The following is a 22,527-nucleotide window of genomic DNA, read 5'->3' on the forward strand; positions in this document are numbered from 1 at the left end:
CTTTTCCCTTAGGCCTATAACCTCTGTCCTCAGGCCTCTGCCCTCAGGCCAATGCCCTCAAGCCTCAGGCTTCTTCCCTCTGGAGTCAGGCCTCTGCCCATGGGCCTCTGCCCTCAGCAATGCCCTCAGGCCGAAGCCCTCTGGCCACTGGCCTCAGGCCTCAGGCCTCTGCCATCAAGTTCAGGCCTCTCTTCTCAGACCTCTGACCTCAGGCAGTCTCAAGACTCTGCCCTCAGGCCTTTTCCCTTAGGCCTATGTCTTCTGACCTCAGGCCTCTGTATCAGGCCTCTCTTCTCAGGCCTCAGGCTTCTCTTCTCAGGCCTCTGCCCTCAGGCCTCACCCTCTTTGCCCTCTGATCTTTCCATTTGTTTCTGCCCTCTGCTCCTACCATCGGCCCTTTGCCTTCTGCCTCTGCCCTCTCATATCTGTCTCTGACCCTGCTGTCTCCCTCTGCCATCTCTTTCTGCCCTCTTCATCTGCCCTCTGTCTTGGCATCTGCCCCATACCCTTTGTTTCTGCCCCATACACTCTGCCTTTTGACCACTGCAATCTGTCTCTGCCTTCTGCCTTCTCCCTTGCCTCTGCCTTCTGCCTCTGCCTCTACACTCTGCCCTTTGCCCTCTGTCCTCTCTCTCTGCTGTCTGCTTTCTTTCTGTCTCTGTCCTCTGCCTCTGCCTTTGCCTCTGTCTCTGCCTTCTACTCTCTCTGCCTCTGCCCTCTACCTCTGCCTCTGCCCTCTGTCTCTGCCTCTGTCTTCAACCTCTGCCCTCTGCCCTTTGCCCTCTGCCTCTGCATCTGCCCTTTGCCCTCTGCCCTCTGCCCTCTGCCTCTGCATCTGTCCTCTGCCCTCTCCTTCTGCCTTCTGCTTTCTTTCTGCCTCTGCCTGCTGCCCTCTGCCCTCTACCTCTGCCTTCTGTCCCTCCCTATGCCTCTCCCTCTGTCTCTGCTTCTGCCCTCTTCCCCAGCCTGTGCCTCTGCCTCTGCCCCTGCCACTTCCTCTACTCTGCCTTCTGCCATCTCTTTGCCTCTGCTTCTACCCTCTGTCTCTGCCTCTGCTTCTGCCCTCTGTTCTCTGCCTTCTGCCTTTGCCTCTTCCTGTGCCTACTGCCCTCCCTCTGCCTCTCCCCTCTGCCTCTGCCCCTGCCCTCTGCCCCTTATTCTGCCTCTGCTTTCTGCCCTCTCTCTGCCCCTGCTTATGCCTTGTGCCCTCTGCCCTCTGCCCTCTGCTGCTGCCTCTGCCCTCTGCCCCTGCCTCTGCCCTCTGTCTCAGCTTCTGCCCTCTGTCCTCTGCCTCTGCCTATAGCCTCTGCCTCTGCCTCTAAATCTGTCTGTGCTCTCAGAGCTCAGACCTCTGCCCTCTGCCCCTGCCCTCTCCCCCTGATTCTGCCTCTGTCTCTGCTTTCTGCCCTCTCTCTGCCTCTGCTTATGCCTTGTTCCCTCTGCCCTCTGCCCTCTGCCCCTGCCTCTGCCCTCTGTCTCAGCTTCTGCCCTGTGCCCTCTGCCTCTGCCTATAGCCTCTGCCTCTAAATCTGTTTCTGCTCTCAGAGCTCAGACCTCTGCCCTCTTTCCCTAGGCCTCAGCCTCTGCCCTCAGGCTTGTGACCTCAGGACTCAGGTCTCTTTCCTTCAGGCCTCTGTCTCTCCCCTCTGCCTCCAGGCCTCTGTTGTCAGAGATCAGGCCTCTGCCCCCATGCAAATTCCTTCAAGTCTTGGGTTCAGGTCGCTGCCCTCTGGCCCCAAGCCTCAAGCATCAGGCCTCAGGCCTCTGCCCTTAGGCATCAGGCCTCTGCCCTCAGTCCTCTGCTCCTAGGTTTCAGGCCTCTGCCATCAGGCCACAGGCCTCTCTTCTCAGACCTCTTCCCTCAGGCCTCAGGTCTCTGCCTTCAGGCCTCACCCCCTTTGCCCTGTGATCTCTCCATTTTCTTCTGCCCTCTGCTCCTACCATCAGCATTTTGCCTCTGCCTCTGCCCTCTAACCTCTACCTCTGACCCTGCTCTCTCCCTCTGCCATCTCTCTCTGCCCTCTTCTTCTTCCTTCTGCCTGGGCATCTGCCCTGTACCCTTTGCTTCTGCCTTCTATACTCTGCCTTTGTGCTCTGCCCTTTGACCACTGTCTGCTCTCTCTGCCTCTGCATCAGCCCTCTGCCCTCTGCCTCTGCCTCTGCCTTCTGTTCCCTCTCTATGCCTCTCCCTCTGTCTCTGCCTCAGCATCTCTGCCCTCAGCATCTCTGCCCTCTGCCTCTGCCTTCTGCCTTCTGCCTCTGCCCTTGCTGTCTGTTCCCTCTCTATGCCTCTCCCTCTGTCCCTGCCTCTGTGCTCTGCCCTCTGACTCAGCATCTTTGCCCTCTGCCTCTGCTTTCTGTTCCCTCCCTATGCCTCTCCCACTGTCTCTGCTTCTGCCCTCTGCCTCTTCCCTCTGCCCTCTGTACTCTGTCCTCTGCCCTCTGCCTCTCCTTCGGCCTCTGCCTTCTACATGTGACCTCTACACTCTGTCCTTTGCCCTCTTTCCTCTGCCTCTGCCCTCTGTCTCTGCCTCTGCATATGCCCTCTGCCTCTGCCTCATCCTCTTCATCTTCCCTCTGCTTCTGCCCTCTGCCTTCTGCCTCTGCCTCTGCCTCAGGCTCTGCCTCTGCCTGTGCCCTCGGCTTCTGTAGAGGCAGAGACAGAGGGTTGAGGGAGAGGCCGATGCAGATTGCAATGGCAGAGTGTAGAAGGCAGAATCAAAGGGGGATGAGGCAGATGCCCAAGCAGAGGGTAGAGGAAGAGGGCACAGAGAGATGGCAGAGGGAGAGAACAGGTTCAGAGGAAGATGTTAGAGGGCAGAGGTAGTCAGCAATGGGCAGAGGAAATATAGAGACCAGAGGGCAGAGGGCAGAGGCCTGAGGCAGAGACCTGAGGGGGGAGGCTTGAGAGGAGAGGCCTGAGGCCTAAAGGCAGAGACAGAGGGCAGTAGCCTGAGGCCAGAGGGCAGAGGACAGAATGCAGAGGCAGGTGGCAGTGGTCAGAGGACAGAGTCGAAGAGAGTGGACAAAGAAGAGGCAGAGGCAAAGAAGTTCATAGGCAGAGGGCAGAGGCCAGAGGTAGAGGCAGACGTCAGAGCTGAGGTCAGTATCAAAGGCAACAGAGGGCAGAATCCTGAGGGCAGAGGGCAGAGGGCAGAGTGCAGGGGGCAGAGGGCAGAGGGCAGAGGCAGAGTGCAGAGGCAGAGGGCAAAAGGCAAATTGTAGAAGCAGAGGGCAGAAGATGACAGAGAGCAGAGGGCAGAGGGCAGAAGGTAAAAGCAGAGGCCTAGGTCAGAAGGTAGCTGGCAGAGGGTAGAAGCAGAGTCATAGGTCAGAGGGCAGAGGGCATAGACCAGAGAGAGAGGGCATAAGCAGAGGAAAGAGGCAGAGGCAGAGGCAGAGGCCTGAGGCCTGTGGGGAGAGGCCTGAGGGCAGAGGGCAGAGGCCTGAGAGCAGAGGCTTGAGGCCTAAGGGCTGAAGCAGATGTAAAGGTCTGTTTATTGTAGTGTGGCTATCCTGTATCATATGGCTAATATCTGCTTATAAGTGAGCATATACTACACATGTCTTTCTGGGTCTGGGTTATCTCACTCGGTCTAAGCTTATTTTGTTGTTGTTATTGTTGTTGTTGTTTTTGAGACAGAGTCCCTCTGTGTTAGCCTTGGCTGTCCTGGACTCGCTTTGTAGACCAGGCTGTCCTTGAACTCACAGTGATGCTTAACTGTAGCTTGTATTTTCTCTCATTGACTTCTCACATCAACTTTCCAAACAGTACTTTTTACTTTTATGGGCAATATTGGAAAGCAGTCTAAGTAACTCAGCCGGGAACCGAACATGTTAGCTCTTAGCCTAGTGTGCATCTATGAAATATAACAGGCACAAGAAACTGAATAGAAAAATCAGTAATCACAAAGAGTAAGAAAGTAGAGAATCATCTGAATTAAGAACTAGGAATCAGTGGAGTTCATTGATATTTCCTGTATTTTCACTACCGTGTGAAAATATGTAAAATGGGCAACTTAAAAATAGGAATTATTTACTTTGACTTGTACTTTGAGAACGTATAATCCGTGGTCACTTGGTCCCTGGTACATAAAGAGAACATCACAGCAGGGAGATTACATGATGCAGGAGAGCTACTTCTTGGATGGCAGACAAAATGTGAAAAAAATTTTTTTTATAAAGAATCAGGGAAAAATATACCCCAGCCTCTAGGTGTGGTGGTGCAAGTTTAATCCCAGCACTCAGGAGGCAGAGGCAGGTGGATCATTGTGAGTTTGAGGCCAGCCTGGTCTACAGAGTGAGTCCAGGACAGCCAAGGCTACACAGAGAAACCCTGCCTCGAAAAACCAACCAACCAACCAACCAACCAACCAAGAAACAGAAAAAACAAAACACCCAGCCAACAAAAGCAAACCACCAGTGACCTGCTAGATCCAATTAGACTTCACCTGCTACTATTCACCCTTCCCAATCATGTCATCCTATTATAAATCCATCCAGGGACAATCACTTAGTTAAGAACTCTCAGCATCCAACCAGAGTTTAATAATTCCATTGTATTCAGCCTATAAGGTTTACCATGTGACCCGACCCACAAGTAGTTATTGAGCACCAAGTATGTGCTGCCTACTGTGCTAGGCACTGGGACTTCAAATCTGGTACAGAATATTGTCCCCACACTCAAGGAGGTCAGCGTTAAGTTAGGGGAGTCAATTCCATGTGGAGGAAGCACACAGAGCCATGCCTTGCTGTGCGGGCCAGTGTGGGTGAAGAACAGAGGAAATCAGGAGATACCAAGGAGTGAAGCTTTGGCCCAGGGAGCACTAGCACCACTAGATGAACAGAAGAGGTTGAGAGTTCAAAGAGACTTTAAAAAAGACCAAAGACTTGACACATAAAATATTGTCTGGGGGGAAGGGAGAGCTGCAGTGATGAGTAATAAACACAGTCAAGTATTTAATATGCACTTTTGCATACTTTTTTGCATACTTTATGCATATTGTACTCCAATGCTTTCAAAAGAATATTCAGGGATACCTCCCACAAGTTTCTCCCATGTCAACACATTGTGTACTTGCAGCTCTTCGTCATTTTGTAAATCCAGAGAAGTGGTGCCTGTACCCAGGAGGGAAGAGCCACCCAGCATCCATTTCTCTTTGGCAGTTATCAGCTGCACGTCTTCAGACAACTTACCATCTTTCCGTTGCCTGTTTCCTCCCTAAGCCTGTTCGCTTAGCCCCTGGAATGCCCACAGAGCACAGTGTGGCTATTAGTGAAATACTATTCCATAGGTAAAGATAAAAATACTGACCTGGTATTCCGTACGAGAAAACTTTTACTTTATGAATTGTCTGAACCTACCCACAGAGGTACTCTGTGATCATTTGCCTAGGAGAAAGCAATGGAGTGGTATGGGTGGGAATATATGTTTAAGTAACATGGAAAGTTTCCATCCTATGCAGGAAAAATTACATGTGTTCCCGGTATATTTGCTTAATTTATTCATTTTATTTATTTATTTATTTTGGTTTTTCTTTTTTCTTTATTTTTATTAATATATATATTAAACTACACACAGCAAGAAGAATCATGAAACAGTCAGGAATTATATAAATGCTATATTCACAATGCTTTGAGTATTTGTATTTGACAACCTTGAAGAAAACATCTTGCCTGTCTTGTTGAGTCTAAAATTCTGAATGTAAATCAATATCTATCATATCTCATCTCTATCAACTTAAAACATCTATCTAGACCTGAATGCATCTTAACCCCTAAACAACTAAGCTTAATTATAAAACTAAACTATTTGGTCTTCAACTCCATTAGAGATTTCAGAAGGAATAAAATTAATTACCCAAGTAAATAGGAAGTGCAGGTTAGCAGCCTCCAAAGTGAAAAAAGAAAAAGAAAAAAAAACGGGGGTGGGGGGTGGGGAGGGCCTGGAAGAGATGGCTCAGAGGTTAAGAACACTGACTGCTATTCCAGAAGTCCTGAATTCAATTCCCAGCAGCCACATGGTAGCTCACAGCCATCTATAATGTGATCTATCGCCCTCTTCTGGCCTTCAGGTAGATATGCAGGCAGAACACTGTGTACATAATAATAAATAAATCTTTAAAAAAACAAAGTGAAAAATAAAAAGACAGAGACAGTTTGCTGCCTGAATGAACAGTAACCCAAACTTACAACATTGGAGCATTATCTTCAGCCTTCTAATCGATATATGTGACAATTATAATATCTGACATACATATTTGTGAGGCAGGAACTACTGAAGACTTGCTTACCCTGTCTTGGCAGAGTTTGGGCACCGACTCTGCCTACATCCAAGCTTGCTCATTTTTAGGGAGAATGTTGTCAGTGGCTGAAATGATCATATTTTGCCCAGTGGCTTGTTTGCCACATTCTAAGCCATCTCCATAAGGAGGTTCTTTGATGCTCTTCATCTTCTTTGAGGTAGGCTGGGTGTTGTCAGGAGTTAACCTGTCTCATTGTCAGTGAATCTTTAAAATAATAAAAACCAACCTTAAATGCCATATTCTGTATGTCTCTGAGGTTTTTGAAGACCTTATCTATCTATAGAACCATATGAAGAATGGCATCTAAGAAAAATCCACAGGGATTCTGTAGCCAACAATGAGCATTGTCTATGCATAGATATTCATGTCTCAGCCAGTCTCAGAGCTATTCCCATGTAGTGGGATTAGCAATATAAGTTACCTGCTTGTTCTGCAATTTGAATTTTTCACATCCCAATTGTAGCCTCCTCCTTCATCCCCCCTCCATCCCCCCCCCCTTCTCCCTCATCCCATCTCTCTCCATTCCCTAATCTTCAGAAAGGGAATCCTTCATCCCCTAATACCTGGTAAATATTTTTATTTGCACTCTATAGCCTGTATCTTCATGCTGCTGATAATTTATTTCTTCTGAAAATTTTAATTTCATGTAATCCTATTTGTCAATTGGGTGGTGGAAGAGGTCAACAGGAATAAAATGTAATTGGTAAGGGGACTAGGAGATGAAGATCAACCGGAACAGTATTGGGTTTATCGACTTCACAGGAAAATAGGTATTGAGGTTGTCCAGTGTGTCAAAGGTTTGGAGCAGCCCTGTCTACTTTGATAGAGATGAAAGTGAAAGCCACAATGGGCACTTCTAAATGTCCCAATAAGAAATATAATAAATAGAAAGAGGGAAATTTATTTTAATACATTTTATCCAGTCTAAAGTACTATCACCAGTGTGTGTCATTACTGATGAGGGCTGAACATTATACATTTCCTGATATTTCACAGCAGCAGAAACTCTTGGCCTAGTTCCAATAACAATCATCTAAATGTGTGATTTTGCTTTAACTCTTCTGTTTTGTGCACTTTGGACCCCCTTTTGCCCAGTTCCTGCTTTCTCTTCAGTACCCTGAATGGGAACCCACACAATGCAGGTCATTCATAATTGTTATCACTCTGTAAAAGTCAGCCTAGAGTTCATGTTAGAGTCAGTGGAGAGCAGGGACTGACTGGCACATGAACTCTGATGCCCCCTATTTGACCACTTCCCCTTGGTGAGAAGACCTGGTGACACTCAGAGGAAGAGTAAGCAGGCTACCAGGAAGAGACCTGATAGGCTGTGATCTTATAGTGGGGGATGAGGTCCCCTTCAGTCACAGACCCAGGAGAGGGGAATAGGATGAAAGAGGGAGGGAGGGGGAACGGGAAGATACAAGTGAGGGGGTAAGAAATGAGTTGTAATCTGAATAAATTAATTAAATAAAAAATGTTAAAAAGTCAGCCTAGGCATGTTTTCCTCTATTGTCTGACAGGGCAAGACAGAGCAAGAGTTTTTCTATCTTATATTCTTGCTGAGGCTGTTTCAGGTTTAACTAGAATACCACCTCCTTGAGGAGAATCTCAAGGAAAATTGCCCAACTCTATTCTAGGAGCCAAGGTCAGGATATCCTAGGTAACCTAGCTTCTGTTAAATTGACTGTTTGTATGGACCCCCCCTCCAGCTAACTGCTTATCTCAGCTTCTGTTAAACTGCTTGCTTCAAACTGCTTACTTATGTGACATTCCACACCCCCCCCAACTACAACTGCCTTACAAGATGCCAGGATGTTGTTTCTGCCTTTAAAATCCCCATGTTCTAAACACTTGGAGCCATAGGGACCACACCTAGGTCCTCTAAATGAATACCTGGGTGCAGTCCCAGCCCGATGGAATAAAGGCCTTCAATTGGCTATAAACTGAGTTGTCTCTGGGTGGCTCCCTGTAACAATGTCCAGTCTTTGAGCTATTCGCTACCTGAGCACACTTATGATTGTGCCTTCTTTTCAGTTTTATTTACATAGGGGCAAATTGCCTTCAGCATGGGGCGGGGAAGCACTTCTGGGCAGTTAAATTAAGTAAATTATCTACTAGCAATTAGCTGCCTGTGTGGTTAGTATATTCACCAGCTCATATTCCAGGACTGTTTGGAGGCTTTCTAGTTGGTGGCATGTTCATAGGTCACTTAATCATATCATTGGGATGCCCAGGCAAGGGAAAGTGAGATGGGTGACTAGAGGGAAGAGAACAAAGGAATTTTCTTTCTCAGTAAATGGGATAATATTGGCTGTAAAGTGAATGTGTCTCAATTAAGTGAAGTCATGTTAGGGTACGGAGTAATATAGAGAAACTCTTATAAATGCAGAGATTATGAGAGAAAAAGTCCTCAGAGTTATGCCTAAAGCTAACAAACTGCAGAATTGGTGTGACTCCTTCATTCCTGGAGTTGTTGGCCACTGGTCTTCAGGAACAAGGGAGCAGAAGTGACTAGCTGGGGATTCACATGGCCCACAAATATGGCGGAATGACCTCCGGGGAGCCACTACAGAGAGATAGCTCAACTTTATTTGGGGTGAACAAAGGCTATGTAGTCCTTGGGGAGTGGGTGGGGGGCTCCCAGGATAGGTATACATAGCTGATTAAGGCTAGAGAGTCCAGGCATGCTTTATTTGCCTCTGGGAGCACAGTCCTACCACATGAAAGGGAGCACAGTACCTAACTATCCTATAGGTGCAGGGAGGGGAGAGCTAGGAGGGAACTGTGCCAAAGGTCATAGACCAGATATGGTTAGAGGCGTGTATGCCCGAAGACACTCTCCAGATGAGGCCAGGCAGAGGGCAGGAGGCCCTGCTGGGGAGAGGGAGGCCTCCATCTAGTGCTGAGCTCAGAAAGGCTGTCCAGACAGGGAGGGCCGCAACCGCAAACAGCCGGGTCCTCCAACATAACATAACAGACAGTGAGTGCTTCCTCATCAAGTACAAATAGAATGAATGTTTGCTGAGCTGGTAGCTCCTGGCTTGTTCAGGATGACCAGGACACCAGGGCTTCAAATTCTGCATAAATCGTTATCTCTTCGAATAGTTCTGTGACTCTTGCTACTCCAGCTTTACATTACTGAATTATGTGAGGCAGTTCAGGCTAGTGATGGATTTGACCTGTCTTCTCATTCCTGATGCTGATTTTTTTTCTCAATTTGTCATCCCGGAACTCATTGACAGAACTCATGAGTATTCTATCCAGAATGGTATATTCTGGGTATTCTCTCCAGAATGTTGCCAGGAAAGTGAAATTTCTGTGAAAAACAGTTGGGAAATTATAAACATGTAAGAATATAGACCAAAAGAAATGGTGTCCACAAAAATGCAGATAGCTATTTCAGAGGAATATTTTTGTTGTTTCAGTTTCCATGGTGGTACATGGCTAGGATTACCAAAGAAATAAAATATCAATGTTTCTAGTACACATATGTGTACCTGACCTACAACACCTGCTTGCATATACTGAGTAATTTCCATTTATTATCATTGTAAGTCATGGAGTAGGAAATTACTCTGAGACAAAAATTTAAGATTTTTCTCCAAAGTTTGGGAAGGAAATATAATAATTTCAATATATCTATAAATATACGGATGCTCATTTCCTACCTGGGATAGATCCAAGCAAACTAAAGAGAGGCTGTGGTAAATCATCAGAGCTTAGTGTTTTAGAACAGATTTTCCCTTCTGTCTAACACTGACCAAGAAGACTTTTTAAAAATTACTATAATTTATTCAGATTACAACCCAATTGTTATTCCCTCTCTTATATCTTTGGTTTCCACCCTCTCACCCTCTTCCTCCTTCTTCCCCTCCATTAGACCTCTGACTGAAGGGGATCTCCTCCCCCACCATATGACCACAGCCTATCATGACCAAGGAAATTTTAAGTAATTTTCATTAGGAACTTTTTAGAAAGATTAAAGACACTTGCTAAAAAGATTTCCTTCACCACCCAGTTGGCCTCAGATTTTTAAAAGTGTTATAAAAGTTAAAAATATTTAAAGGTATATACAGGTCCCAGTTGCTGGAGATACTTCAAAGGGTGTTTAAAAACAGAGAACTGTGCTGGAGAGATGGCTCAGAGGTTAAGAGCACTGGCTGCTCTTCCAGAGGTCCTGAGTTCAATTCCCAGCAACCACATGGAGGCTCACAGCCATCTGCAATGAGATCTGGCGCCCTCTTCTGGCTTGCAGGTGTACATGCAGGCAGAATACTATACAGAGAACTGACTGGGACAAGACCTTGATGAAGAGAGACATAGAAGGCTTCTGTGACCACACCACACCCAAAAGGTAACTGTAGTCTGTTTGATTATCTATGCAGAGTGAGATTCAGAGTACGATTTGGGGGAATCTCAAGCCATGATCTTGTTTAGTTTCTATTCTGGTAGGAATATTCTTGTAGCCCCAAAAACATATGTGTTAGATTCCCAATTTAAATTGGTGGCATAGAGAGCAGAATCTGTGGGTGGTGATTGGATCATGAAAGCCTAGCCTACCAGAGTGGAGAGAGACACATCTCACCACTTCCTTCTGTGCAAGGGTAAAATAAGAAGCCAGCATCTCCCAGGAAGCAGCCCTCATATGCCAGTTCTCTGTATCACACACTTGACAGACCCTACTACTGTGAGTGAATAAAGCAATCAAGGTGCTACTGTCTTGAAGTAATCAAAGCTATAATTTCATGGCCTTAAATTAAATTGAATTTTGTTTCTGTGTCTGTATAATACATCTAGAAGTATAAAAGCCATAAACGAGGAAAGAAGAGGGCACAAAATAGTCTACAAAGGAACAGCTAAAGTAAGACCTGTGGCAAAGGTGAAGAAAGTCAATATATACTTATTTTTAAAATATTCTGCATTTCTAGTTTGCTTGTTTGCTTATTCTTCTCTCATACAATACATCCTGATGCAGTTTCCCTTCCCTCCACTCCTGCCTGCTCCCTGCCCCCCCCCACATTCCCTCTCACCCAGATCTACTTCTCCTCCATTTCCCTCCGGGAAAGAGCAGGCTTCCCACGGATTATCAACTAAAAATAGTATAACAAGATGCAATAAGACTGGGTACAAACCCTCATATCAGAGCTGGAGGAGGCAGCCCAGTAGTAGGAAAAGGGTCCTAAGAGCAGGCAAAAGAGTCAGAGACACCCCCAGTCCCACAGTTTCCCCAGTCAAAATGGTCTTCAGCTCTACAGGTAATTAATCTAATACATAACATATTTAGGGGAAGACTATAATTTGCTAGCAGTAAAGCAATTGTGAGGACTCCATGGAGTATGACAGCTACTCCAGTCTGAGGGCTTATTAACTGTTCGGTAAAGAATTAGGCAAGTTAAAACTTCCAGGTCTGAAGTCTTGTATAATAGTCTTTTATTGTTAGATAAATTGTTAGATAAAAGGTATGACTCAAGGGCTGGATTCTGTTTTAGTTTTGAATATTTAATAATTTAATGGTGCAAGGAAATGTTAACCTACTTTCTGCCTTAGTGTCTTTTATTGGAAATAGATTTTTTTCTCACATAATAATATATCCTGACTACAGTTTCCCCTTTCTCTACTACCCCTCCCCTTCCATGCAGATCCACTTCCTTTCTGTCTCTCATTAGAAAACACACAGGTATCTGGGGGATGATAATAAAATAAAATAAAAGAGAAAACAAAAGCAACAAAATCGCAAAAGGACAAACAGAAATAAAGGAGGAAGAAACAGATACGGAGAAAGAGACCCAGTCTTACATACACTGAGGAATTCCATAAAAAGACAAAACTGGAAGTCATAATATATGTGCAAAGGGCTTATAGGGAAAATAAATATGAAAGTGAGACATTGAAAAGAAAAGGCCTCAACATAACATTATGAGACAAGGAATCGCTAACGATGCCATTGAGTTAGTTTCCTGTTGGCCATGCACTGCTGGGCATGTGGCTTACCTTTAAGAGTAGTCTGTTTCCCCAGTGAGATGCTCTCGGTGAAAACTAAATGCTCATTCACAAGTGATTATCAATTGGAGATAGCTTCTGGGATAAGGATAGGGTCATGTGTCTATTTTTTTTTCAGATACACTGCCCCATATGACGTAGACTCTGTGCATGCTGCCTCAGTCCCCATGAGTTCATATGTGCATTGGTCCTGTTGGTTTTAGAGGGGCCTTGTTTCCTTGGTACCCTCCATCCCCTCTCTCCCTCTTAGATTCTTTCCATCTCCTCTTTTGCAGGGTTCTCTGAGCCATGAGGGGAGAGATTTGATGGGGACATCATGTTTAGGGTTGAGTGTGCTGCCGACTCTCACTCTTTGCGTATTGCCTGTCTGTGGGTCTCTGTATCTGTTCCCATCTGCCACAGAAGAACACTTCTCTGATGGTGGCTGAGCAAGGCTCTGCTCTGAGTTTAGCCACATGTCATTAGGAGTCACTTTAATGCTGTATTTCTTTAGTAGAGCAGTAGTATTAGGTTTATCTTCTAGGTCTCTGAGCTATTTATTTTTAGGTACTTGGTTACTCAACTTGCATCAGGTATGGCAGCGGGCCTTTAGTCAGGTCAGATATTGGGTGGTTATTCCTACAAACTGTATGCCGTCATTGTACTAGCATATCACCAGGCAGGACAGACTCCATTGTAAATGGAAGGGTTTGTAGCTGAGTTGGTTTTGAATTTCTGTTTTGGGAGCATTCAGAGTACCTTTCAGTATCACAAATACTAATTAATCAGTAAGGGTGAAAGCTCTAGGTAGGCACCAGCTCAACGTCTGTGTCCAATCAGTCCTGTAGATGTCCTGTAGCTGTTGTCTTCAGTAATTGGGCCTTGTCATCAGTTTGTGAAGAGCCCTTTCCCTCAGCTTCTTCATCCATAAATGGAGCTAGCTACAGAAAAGATCTCATGACAGTTTTCTAAGCTTACATGAATGAAGGCACATTATCAGCAACTGACACACGGGTATTGAAATTCTAATTTCAAAAGGATTGTGGGATTAGAGAAATTAGAAGCAGGGAACAAAATAGCCAAGAAATGCAGTTGGATACATAAGTTCGGTTGGCTTTACCGAAAATACTTCTTTGAATAAATAGTTCGTATAAGAAAATACGCGTCCTGTTTGTGAGTACAGGAATGGAATTCTGAGCGTTTCCTCAGTTCTGTTTCAGTTATAGTTTCTGCACAACAAAGCATCTTTAAATGTAGTGGCTCAAAACAGTGCTTTATTATTATCTTCTTCTGTTTTGTGGATTGAGCCACCGTAGCAAGTTATGGTTTCACGTGGAAAGCCTTATGTAGTCAGGGTCAGAAGCTGCCCTCTGGCTGCAGATTTCAAAGAGCCCTGCGCTCACAGAGAGTACACTCCCAAAGCTGACAGTATTTGGTTGTTGACAGAGCCTGTAACTGGGTTTGATGACTACAACAGCTAAACCACAACTCATGTTGCTTGTTCTCACAGCTCAGCAAATGGCGTCTAAACATCTCCTAAAGGTGAGTATTTCGAAGGCCCAAGCAGAAGCTTCAATTCTTAAGATATAGTCCCAGGCCTTCGGATCCAGAGTACCACTTCCACCACATCCTATTGGTCACACAGTCAACTCCTAGTCAACATGGGATGTAACAACACAAGAGAAAAAAAAAACCCTCAACAGGGCGTGATAGTCATTGTGGGCCTTGTGGACACTGATCATCACTATTTCTTGTTCACACACTGGAGGAAGGTGTAGAGATACAGACTGAAATTCACCCTTTGTCAGCTAGCTAATTGGTTTATTTTATTATTATACATTATGGATACTGAACTAATGTCTCCTCTAATTCCATAATTCTCTATCTCTCTTAATTCATTAAGCATCTTTATATCAACATGATTTTTGTTTTCTATTTACCTTTGAACAGATATATAGTTTATTTGTCAAAAAATCTACTATATTTTTAGAAACAACAGATGGAATCAAATATATTTTTTATGGACTACTTCAAGTCATCTAATTTTGGTTTATCTGTCTTACAAAGGCAAAAAACGGTGGGTGCAGTTGATTTTTTAGAAATTTCAGTGCTTTTCAACTTTAGAGTTTGACTGCTGTTCCACTTCCGCTTCTTTGTTGCAAAATAGGAAGAAGAGAAAAAGTCCCCTCCAAGGGTCCCATCTTAGCTTACTTGCTTTTTCTGTGATAAACACCATGACCAGAAGCAACTTGGGGAGGAAAGGATTTATTTCAGCTTAAAACTGTCCCAGCCCACCACTGAGGGAAGTCAGGGCAGGAACTCAAGGCAGAAACCTGGAGGCTGAAACTGAAGCAGAGGTCCTGGATAATCATTGCCTGCTGGTTTGCTCTTCGTGGCCTGCCCAGCCTATTGTCTTATGCTTCCCACTACCACCTGGCCAGGGCTGGCACCACCCACAGGAAACTAGGCCCCTCCCATAGCAACCATGATTTTAATAAAATGCATTGCAGAGTTGCCTACAGGCCACTCTGATGTAGGCAGTTCCTCAACTGAGCTTCCGTTTTCCCAGCGGACTGTAACTTGTGTTAAGTAGACAAAAACTAACCAGTGCAGTAGCTTATAGTTCAAGTTTAAATTAGCAAAATCATCTCATCAGAAACACGAGAAGGGCTTAGAATATTTCCAAGTGCTGCACACAGTACAGAAGTATTTTATAAAGAAAATATTTCCTGAATTTTATAATAAATTCATTACATCAAAAGAGGGTATTGATGTAACCTTTACATGTTGTTCTTTACCCTGCCAAGTGAGACACCCACCTTTTGACCTTGACAGTTGATTCTGTTCCTTCAGTGTCTGAACTGCCTATGGAGCTCCGGTAGCCAAGGACATCACATTATTTCTGGGCTTCCTATAATGTCATAGACAGAGGACAGGTGGTAGCCATTCCAACATTGACTGTATCACTCACAAAAATACTTTTCTCTTTGTTGATGCCACATTTCTTCAGGTAAAATATGAAAAGTTGCACAGCTTTTCAAAGTGAATCCCTTATGTTAAACTGTCATCGTTATCTTTGCCTCCAACATCACTATCTTTGCCACCCTTTTCCACTGCAGTGCTGGGTACACCTCAGGGAACTCTCTTTACATATAGACTTTTCATCTCCACATCATAATGTCTGATGTTGCATGTTTAAGGAACGTCGAGATGATGCCACAAAACTTAGGAAGACCTAGATCTGTGTCCTTAAATTTCCATTTCATCAGAAAGTTGAAGTTTTGCGGTTAATGGCCGCAAATAAATCATATGTTAGAGGTTTTGTAATTCATGTCAGTACTGTATGTTAATGGTCTGAGTTCCTGGAGTCAGTTTTCATGTTGCAAACATCACAGTGTTTAAGTACACCTTTTTTTAAAAAAAAGATTTATTTCTTTATTATTATGTATACAGTGTTCTGTCTGCATGTTCACCTGTATACCAGAAGAGGGCACCAGATCACATTATAGATGGTTGTGAACCACCATGTGGTTGCTGGGAATTGAACTCAGGACCTCTGGAAGAACAGGTGGTGCTCTTAACCACTGAACCATCTCTCCAGCCCTTAAGCACAACTTTTATAAAAGCATTCAAGATTTCTATCTCCCACCTCAACACACAACATACACACATACAGCATAATAGCGAGTGATATTTCCAATATAAAATTGAGAATATTCACAGTAAGGAAAAGAAACACATACTACATGTCTTCGAGTGCCCAGAAGCAGGACTGGATAGCATACACTAAAGGAAGTGATCCTAAGAAATAAGATAGCATGTAAGTAAAGCAAAGAATAAATCCAATCCACCAAGGTATGGGCTGGTGCCTATGTGGCTGTAGGAGGCAGCTGGCACTCAGAGTTGCCAGGCAGTGCTAGGGAGCAAATGAAGCACCCAACCTCAATCTTTGCAAGTCCTGCAAAATTGTCTGCAAAAAAAATCCTGCCACCCTAGGTGGCAGGGTCCTCATGGTTACAGAGTTGATGCAGTGAGCAACAAATCTCCACCATCCCTGACATGCCAGAGACAGACTTTTTCACTCTCAGTGCTAGAGGAAGGCCTCAGGCAGAAACTGTAGTGCATCTGCTCGGCTGAAGCCAGGGAAGGGCTACAAAATCCATGGGCAGTCGCATGCAATGGATTTTTTAAAAAAGCTAAATTAGAATTTTAGTGTCACAGAGTCATTGTGAGGAATAGTTGAGCCCTCTGGCAAGGCTCAGAGAAAATATGGATTAGAACGGTCCTTGCAATACTTCTGAAAATATCTTACTTTTCAGTCTTTCTCAACAGAATCTATACTCCCAATGGCCAAAACACTCACTATATAGCTTGACAACCAAAGTCTCCCTAAATCACAGTGTTTTACAATAAAAAAAACTTCACACAGCACACTCATGCCTTTGGAGGAATCCCTTGTTCCAATGAAAAGCCGTGAAACTGATCCCCTTTTACACAGGAGTAGAAGTTGTGGCCCAGTTATGTACAGGAGACCATGCAACCAAGACTTTCGTAGCACAACTTTCTTCTAGAAGGTGTTTCTCTGTAAGGGCACCTGGAAGTTCACATCATCAAACTGTAAAGACAAAGACAAAGTTGTAATGGAGATCCAGAACGTTGGAGATGTTCAAGGCCTAACAGTTTGCACTGGACTCAACTCCTGAGAGACGACAAGGGCTAAATCTTTGTCTAGGAGTGGGTCCCTGTGACTTTTTCCCCCTTCCATGTGAACATGTCCATGATATTGCCACTGTTCTGGGCTTGTTTACACAACCATTTCTGGGGGGGGGGACTGTTTCACAGCAGGAGCTGTAATGTAGATATAGGCACTGAGGCTGGGCTCATGATCATCTGCTGAGGTCCACATTGTGGCCAGTTGTGGTTTTCTGTGACAGTCTCCATTTGCCATAAAGAGAGCCTTCTTTGATGAAGGCTGGTAGCTACATTGATCTGTGATATAAGGATAAGATTCAGAATATTGGAAGGAATTACACTGGTCTTGCAAAGTAGTGACACTGGATTCTTTTCTAAGGGCCATGGCCTTACTATATCCGGGAAGCTGGCTAGATTTCCAGGACCATGCTTGATTGCCATCCTGTTGAAAGGGCTTTAAATGAATGAGAGAAGCTGGTGGTTGTCCCCAACATGTGACTGTCCCTCATTGCACCTTTATCCTTATCTTGCTCGTAACTGTCATGGTGGGGTTGTTTGATTGCTTCCCTCCCTTGGCACCTTGCATTGTACTTGCTGGAACTGTGGAAGCTAGACCACAGGAAAGAGGCTTTCTGGTTAGAGCCAGCTTAAGTCATCTGAATTGTGTGTACTGTGTGCGTGTTGTGTCTTCAGTAATAGAGGCCCACCCTCAAGCCCTGAGAGACAAGGACTACATCAAAAATCTATATTGTTTGGGGGAGTCACTTGGAACGATATGAACAATCATTCAAAAGGAGGTTTCTAATGCCTGCTCCTGGGGGTGCTGCTAATCTATCGTTCTTTTTTTTTTTTTTTAATTTTAGCTGGAGTTACAGACAGTTATAAGCTGCCATGTGGGTGCTGGGAATTGAACCTGGGTCCTTTGGAAGAACAGCTAGTGCTCTTAACCACTGAGCCATCTCTCCAGCCCCTAATCTATCTTTCTTGTTCGGAGCATTGCCACCCCATTTGTCTTAGTTTCCTTTAAAACACACACACACACACACACACACACACACACACACACATACACACACACACACACACACACACACACACACACAGTATTGTGTATGAGTCTCATTAAATATAAAACAATATTGAATACACATTTCCATAGAAACATTCTTTGAAATATAGGTCAAGACAAAAACAATCTGAAAGTTCAACAAAAAGAAACAAAATAGGTTTTTGTCCACGCTATGTAGAACAGAATGGAGGGGACTGCTGGTGGGGCACTCCCTTGCTTGTCACAATAGAATCCAAGGCACTAAGTCTAGATCTCCTAGCAACTGAGTGGTCCCAACTAAACCAAATTCCTTAGGCTGAGCCGGTGGTCTCACAGGCAGAAATACTATGGGAGACCACAAGCCGCCAGGGAAACAGGTCCGGAGGACAATAAAGTCTACATCTCGGGACACGAGCAGCAAGTCTGTGGGGAAGGACACTTCCAAATGTGCTTTAAAGCACAAGAAAGAGCAGCTGAGGTTGCCCACCCCTGTGGAGGGCCAGCACCGCCTCTACATTAAAGAACGGCCAGATGACGTCAAGAAAGGGGGGACACCAAGTGAAGGGCTGACTCCAAAAAGCGTGGAGGGTACCTTTCTCCCAACAATTTCTCAGGGAGTGCGAAGTCCCATCGCCAACAAGTGTCAGAAAAAGCTGTGTGATTACTCAGCACTGTATCAGCCACTTTTACCAGTCCAGCAAACACGTCGAACCTTCTGGGATGAGATAGGGTCCCGCCGGAATCACCATCTGTTAGCTCCTTGGCCTCGAGGAGAAGATAGTTCTGCAGATATACTAATCAAAATACTGGAAACACCAAGACCTAAGCGGATTCTAGAGAACAAATGGCCTTATTGGGAAGATCACAGGGAAGCAACCAAGCAGCCCACCAACTCCGGCAAGCAGTCTCAAGGCAAATTCGATCAGGACCCTCACAATCTTTCCTCATCATGTGAAGGCAGTTGGCTCCCTGACAGCCAACACAGGGGACAAGATATGCTTAGCTCTATTTATTATAAATATATATACAAAGGAGGAGATGATAAGTGGGCCAAAACTTGTAGAGATTTCGTACAACCAATTGACAAGGGATGTGAAAACCAACCAAGCAATGAAGGGTCACCTGTCAAGAAACCTGATCTGAAGTACGACAAGAAAATGAGCAGAGTCCAGGACACCAGACTCTCCAAACAGGAATCCAGCTTTGTTATAAAACTTCAAAACCCACCAGATACTCATAAAGTCAACAAGGACATTAGGTATGAGCCACCATCATACCCGAAAAGCTGCCACCTGAAAATGCTAGAAAACGAACACCTTGCACCTGATTCAGATGAACCTCAACTTCAACGCGAAAACGTCGTCGGTAACCCTGAAGTCGTTGAAGGTAGTGAACCAAAGGACTGGAAGTACTTCGTAAGCAAGGATGACACTACACCAAGCACCCTTGAGCAGATGTTTATGAAGAAGGGATGGGGTTGTGAATATTCTTCCCCTACATCAGAAATATTTAGAGATTATTATTGGATCACGGATACAGATGATGATGATGATGATGACGAAGAAGAAGAAGAGGAAAAAATGAAGGAAAAGCAGCAAGAAAAGACCTAGTTGCTTTTCTAGTTATGAATCTCTTGGCCATATCCATCTCTCGTTTTACACATCAACCAAAGTATACGTCATGAAATTATTCTCATTCAATTTTTGCCTTGCTTTTACAAATATGTTAGACATTTTATCAACTACAGGATGAATATTCACATGTACCTTTCCCACATTTTTGTAACATTGAAGATATTATGTCATTACACTAATCAATTATAAGAATACATTAAACCATTAATAAGAACAGTTAGTCTAAGGAAGATCCAGTGATGGCACCAACAATGTGAGAAGAATGTGAAAACACCACAATTGCACAGAATAAAAGGAAACTTTTACACCTCTTTGTGGTTTAAAATGCAATGAAATAGTTGTAGCAATTAATTTGAAATCAATAGCCAAATAAATGTGAATTCATCTTCTGCAAAAGTATCTGTGGTTTTAATTTCAAATGCATTTTGGTGTTTACAACATTAATTTCCATTTATTTGTCCCTTAATTTGAATATACAGAAAATTCACAAAACAATAGGATTTTTTTTCCCATTTCTTTTCTTTGTCTATGTTCTGACAGAACAGTTAAGAGTGGGTATTTTCACAATTAAGATCTTTATCACATATGGCACTTGCAAATATTGCAATCTCACGGCATCTTTTACTATTTTGTTTCTTTTCTCTGAAGAAGGTGTTATGTTGAAAGATCTCCCTTGTCTTTCTTTTGTATTCAGTCTATGCTTTTAATGCCACATTCAAAAAGTTAAGTCTCACGCAAATCTCTAAAGTCTGTTAGGTTCTCGGTAACTAGGATACACAGAGGACAAAGTGGACACTCAAATAGTTGGTACATGAATTGAGAAACAGGGAAAGCATTTTAAAACATAAAGATTTATTTTTATTGTATAACATCCCCTCACAGGTTAACAGTTCATACATTTCTATGGTCATCTTCACATCTCACAAACATTATAAAGTTGTCCCTGCTACTGGTGGTTCCTTTTTTCCCCCAAAGTCCTTCTTCTAGTTGACTGTTTTTTTTAATTGCATGCCTTTGTCATTATTTTTCATAGCCACGTATGCCTTGGAGAGTCTATAGTGATGTAGGTCATCCAGTGTGCTGACCTTCCTCTTTATAGCATGGTATCTTCATACACAACACTCCATTTTCAACATAACCACTGAAATATTTGAATGAAAACACAAGAAAATTTGTCTTGGAAGCAAAATTTTAGTAAATCTAGCAGTAAATAGAAATAGGTCAACATGCAGTGGTTCACTGGAGTAGTTGTGATGTCCAGCAGGTGGTAAAGGTGATTTAAATTTCCAGCCTCCCCAACGCACAATCAAAATGCCAATTTGTCTCTCACTGTAAAACTTCATTCAGTGTTATTTATGCATCATCAAAAGCACCGTATTTTTTTTTATCATAAATGAACTTTGCAATTAGCTGATTTTCCATTTTAGCTTTGACCTTGTACTTTGTGGAGTCAGTTTCCTCATGTATGAAAAGGAAACCATACCACTAAACCTAAAGACATTTTGCTGAGCATAATGGAACTATTTCCTATAATTGCTTATGGTCACAGGTAGCACACAATTGATACTAAGCATGTGTTCATAAAAGGGAGATGGGTGTTGCAATGATCCAAAGGATAAAAAGAAGGCTTCGATGATACAATCCATTTTAATATTCTCATATTCTATCATACTCAATGTTAACTATTGCTGAAAATTAAGAAAAGCTTTTGTGGGTCTGGAGAGATGGTTCAGTAGTTAAGAGCACTGGTTGCTCTTCCAGAGGACCCAGGTTCAATTCCCAGCAACCACATGGCAGCTCACAACTATCTGTAACTCCAGCTCCAGGGGGATCTTACACCCTCACACAGGCAAAACACTGATGCACATAAAACAAAAAATAAATACACCATTAAAAATGTTGGTAGTTACAGTGCCTCTTCAAAGTTTGTGCTTCTCAGTGCTTTCCTCTTCAGAGGGTTCAAGTCTGGATCCTACTTCTGACAACGAAGGAAGTCTTTTTGTGAGGGTGGTAAGGAAGCCAGGTAGGATGCTTGAAGGCCTTTCCTGTCAGAGGTGATGCTTTCATGACTTGTGCTAGCGGCTTCATCTTGTGGGAGCAGTCTTCAACCCAGAAACGGACTTGTCTTGACGAATTCCCACACACAGCACTTACCCCCTGATACCTCTGTGTTCCATCTGACCCGAGCCCCTTCTCTGCCATGATGGTGGAGTAAACCAGGACCCTTTAATTTTCCACAGAGTAGCGATGACAGTAGGGTCTCGATTCTGTCATAAAGTTCCAGTACAATGAAATGTGAACCTATTCTAGGAGAAACTCAAGAAGCTTTGGAATACCTGTGTTTTCAGAGGCAGCAGGAAGAGGAGTTGCTGTGGGGTGGCTAGTAGCAAGCACTCACAAAACGGGCCTGTCCCAGGAGAAAGAATAGGCGCCTACACAGGCTGATTATGAGTGCTGTGCTTCATTAGGTAGACTCTTGTGTATACTGATGGAATCAAGACCTAAAGTATATAGCACATGTAGCACTGTTCTACATCATGCACATGTGAAATGTTGCAAGATTGGGATGATTCCACTAATCTAGGAAGAGAGAAAGAGTGGATTCAAAGTAGAAGAAGTAATCAAAGTTGTCTACTGTCATAAACCTGTCCATGGCCTAGCTTGGTGAACCAGAGTTTAACTGGGATTGCTTACAGAGGGATGGGTAAGGGCTTTCCTACATGAATGTGGACAATTTGAGGAATAGCTATACCACAAAAGTCTCCTTGTGGGTCCCATAATATGGGGAGTAGGGATTACTTCTGGCATGGACTCTGTCCCCCACATGATGATTACTTCCCCCTGGCAGAGCAGCCTTGCCAGTCCACAG

The 22,527-nt window shown here is 44.0% G+C and overlaps 1 protein-coding gene across 1 annotated transcript; it reads left to right on the forward strand.

The window, feature by feature from the left end:
- Nucleotides 1-18,371: 18,371 nt before the first annotated feature.
- LOC311601266 (uncharacterized protein) lies at nucleotides 18,372-20,029 on the forward strand (the record flags this gene model as incomplete). Its single annotated transcript, XM_084788644.1, has 1 exon — nucleotides 18,372-20,029. The coding sequence occupies one exon, from the start codon at nucleotides 18,372-18,374 to the stop codon at nucleotides 19,632-19,634; it is 1,263 nt and encodes a 420-aa protein (XP_084644770.1). The 3' UTR covers nucleotides 19,635-20,029.
- Nucleotides 20,030-22,527: the final 2,498 nt, after the last annotated feature.

The sequence above is a fragment of the Acomys minous genome, assembly GCF_964271855.1.
Source record: "Acomys minous genome assembly, chromosome: 7".
NCBI classification, from domain to species: domain Eukaryota; kingdom Metazoa; phylum Chordata; class Mammalia; order Rodentia; family Muridae; genus Acomys; species Acomys minous.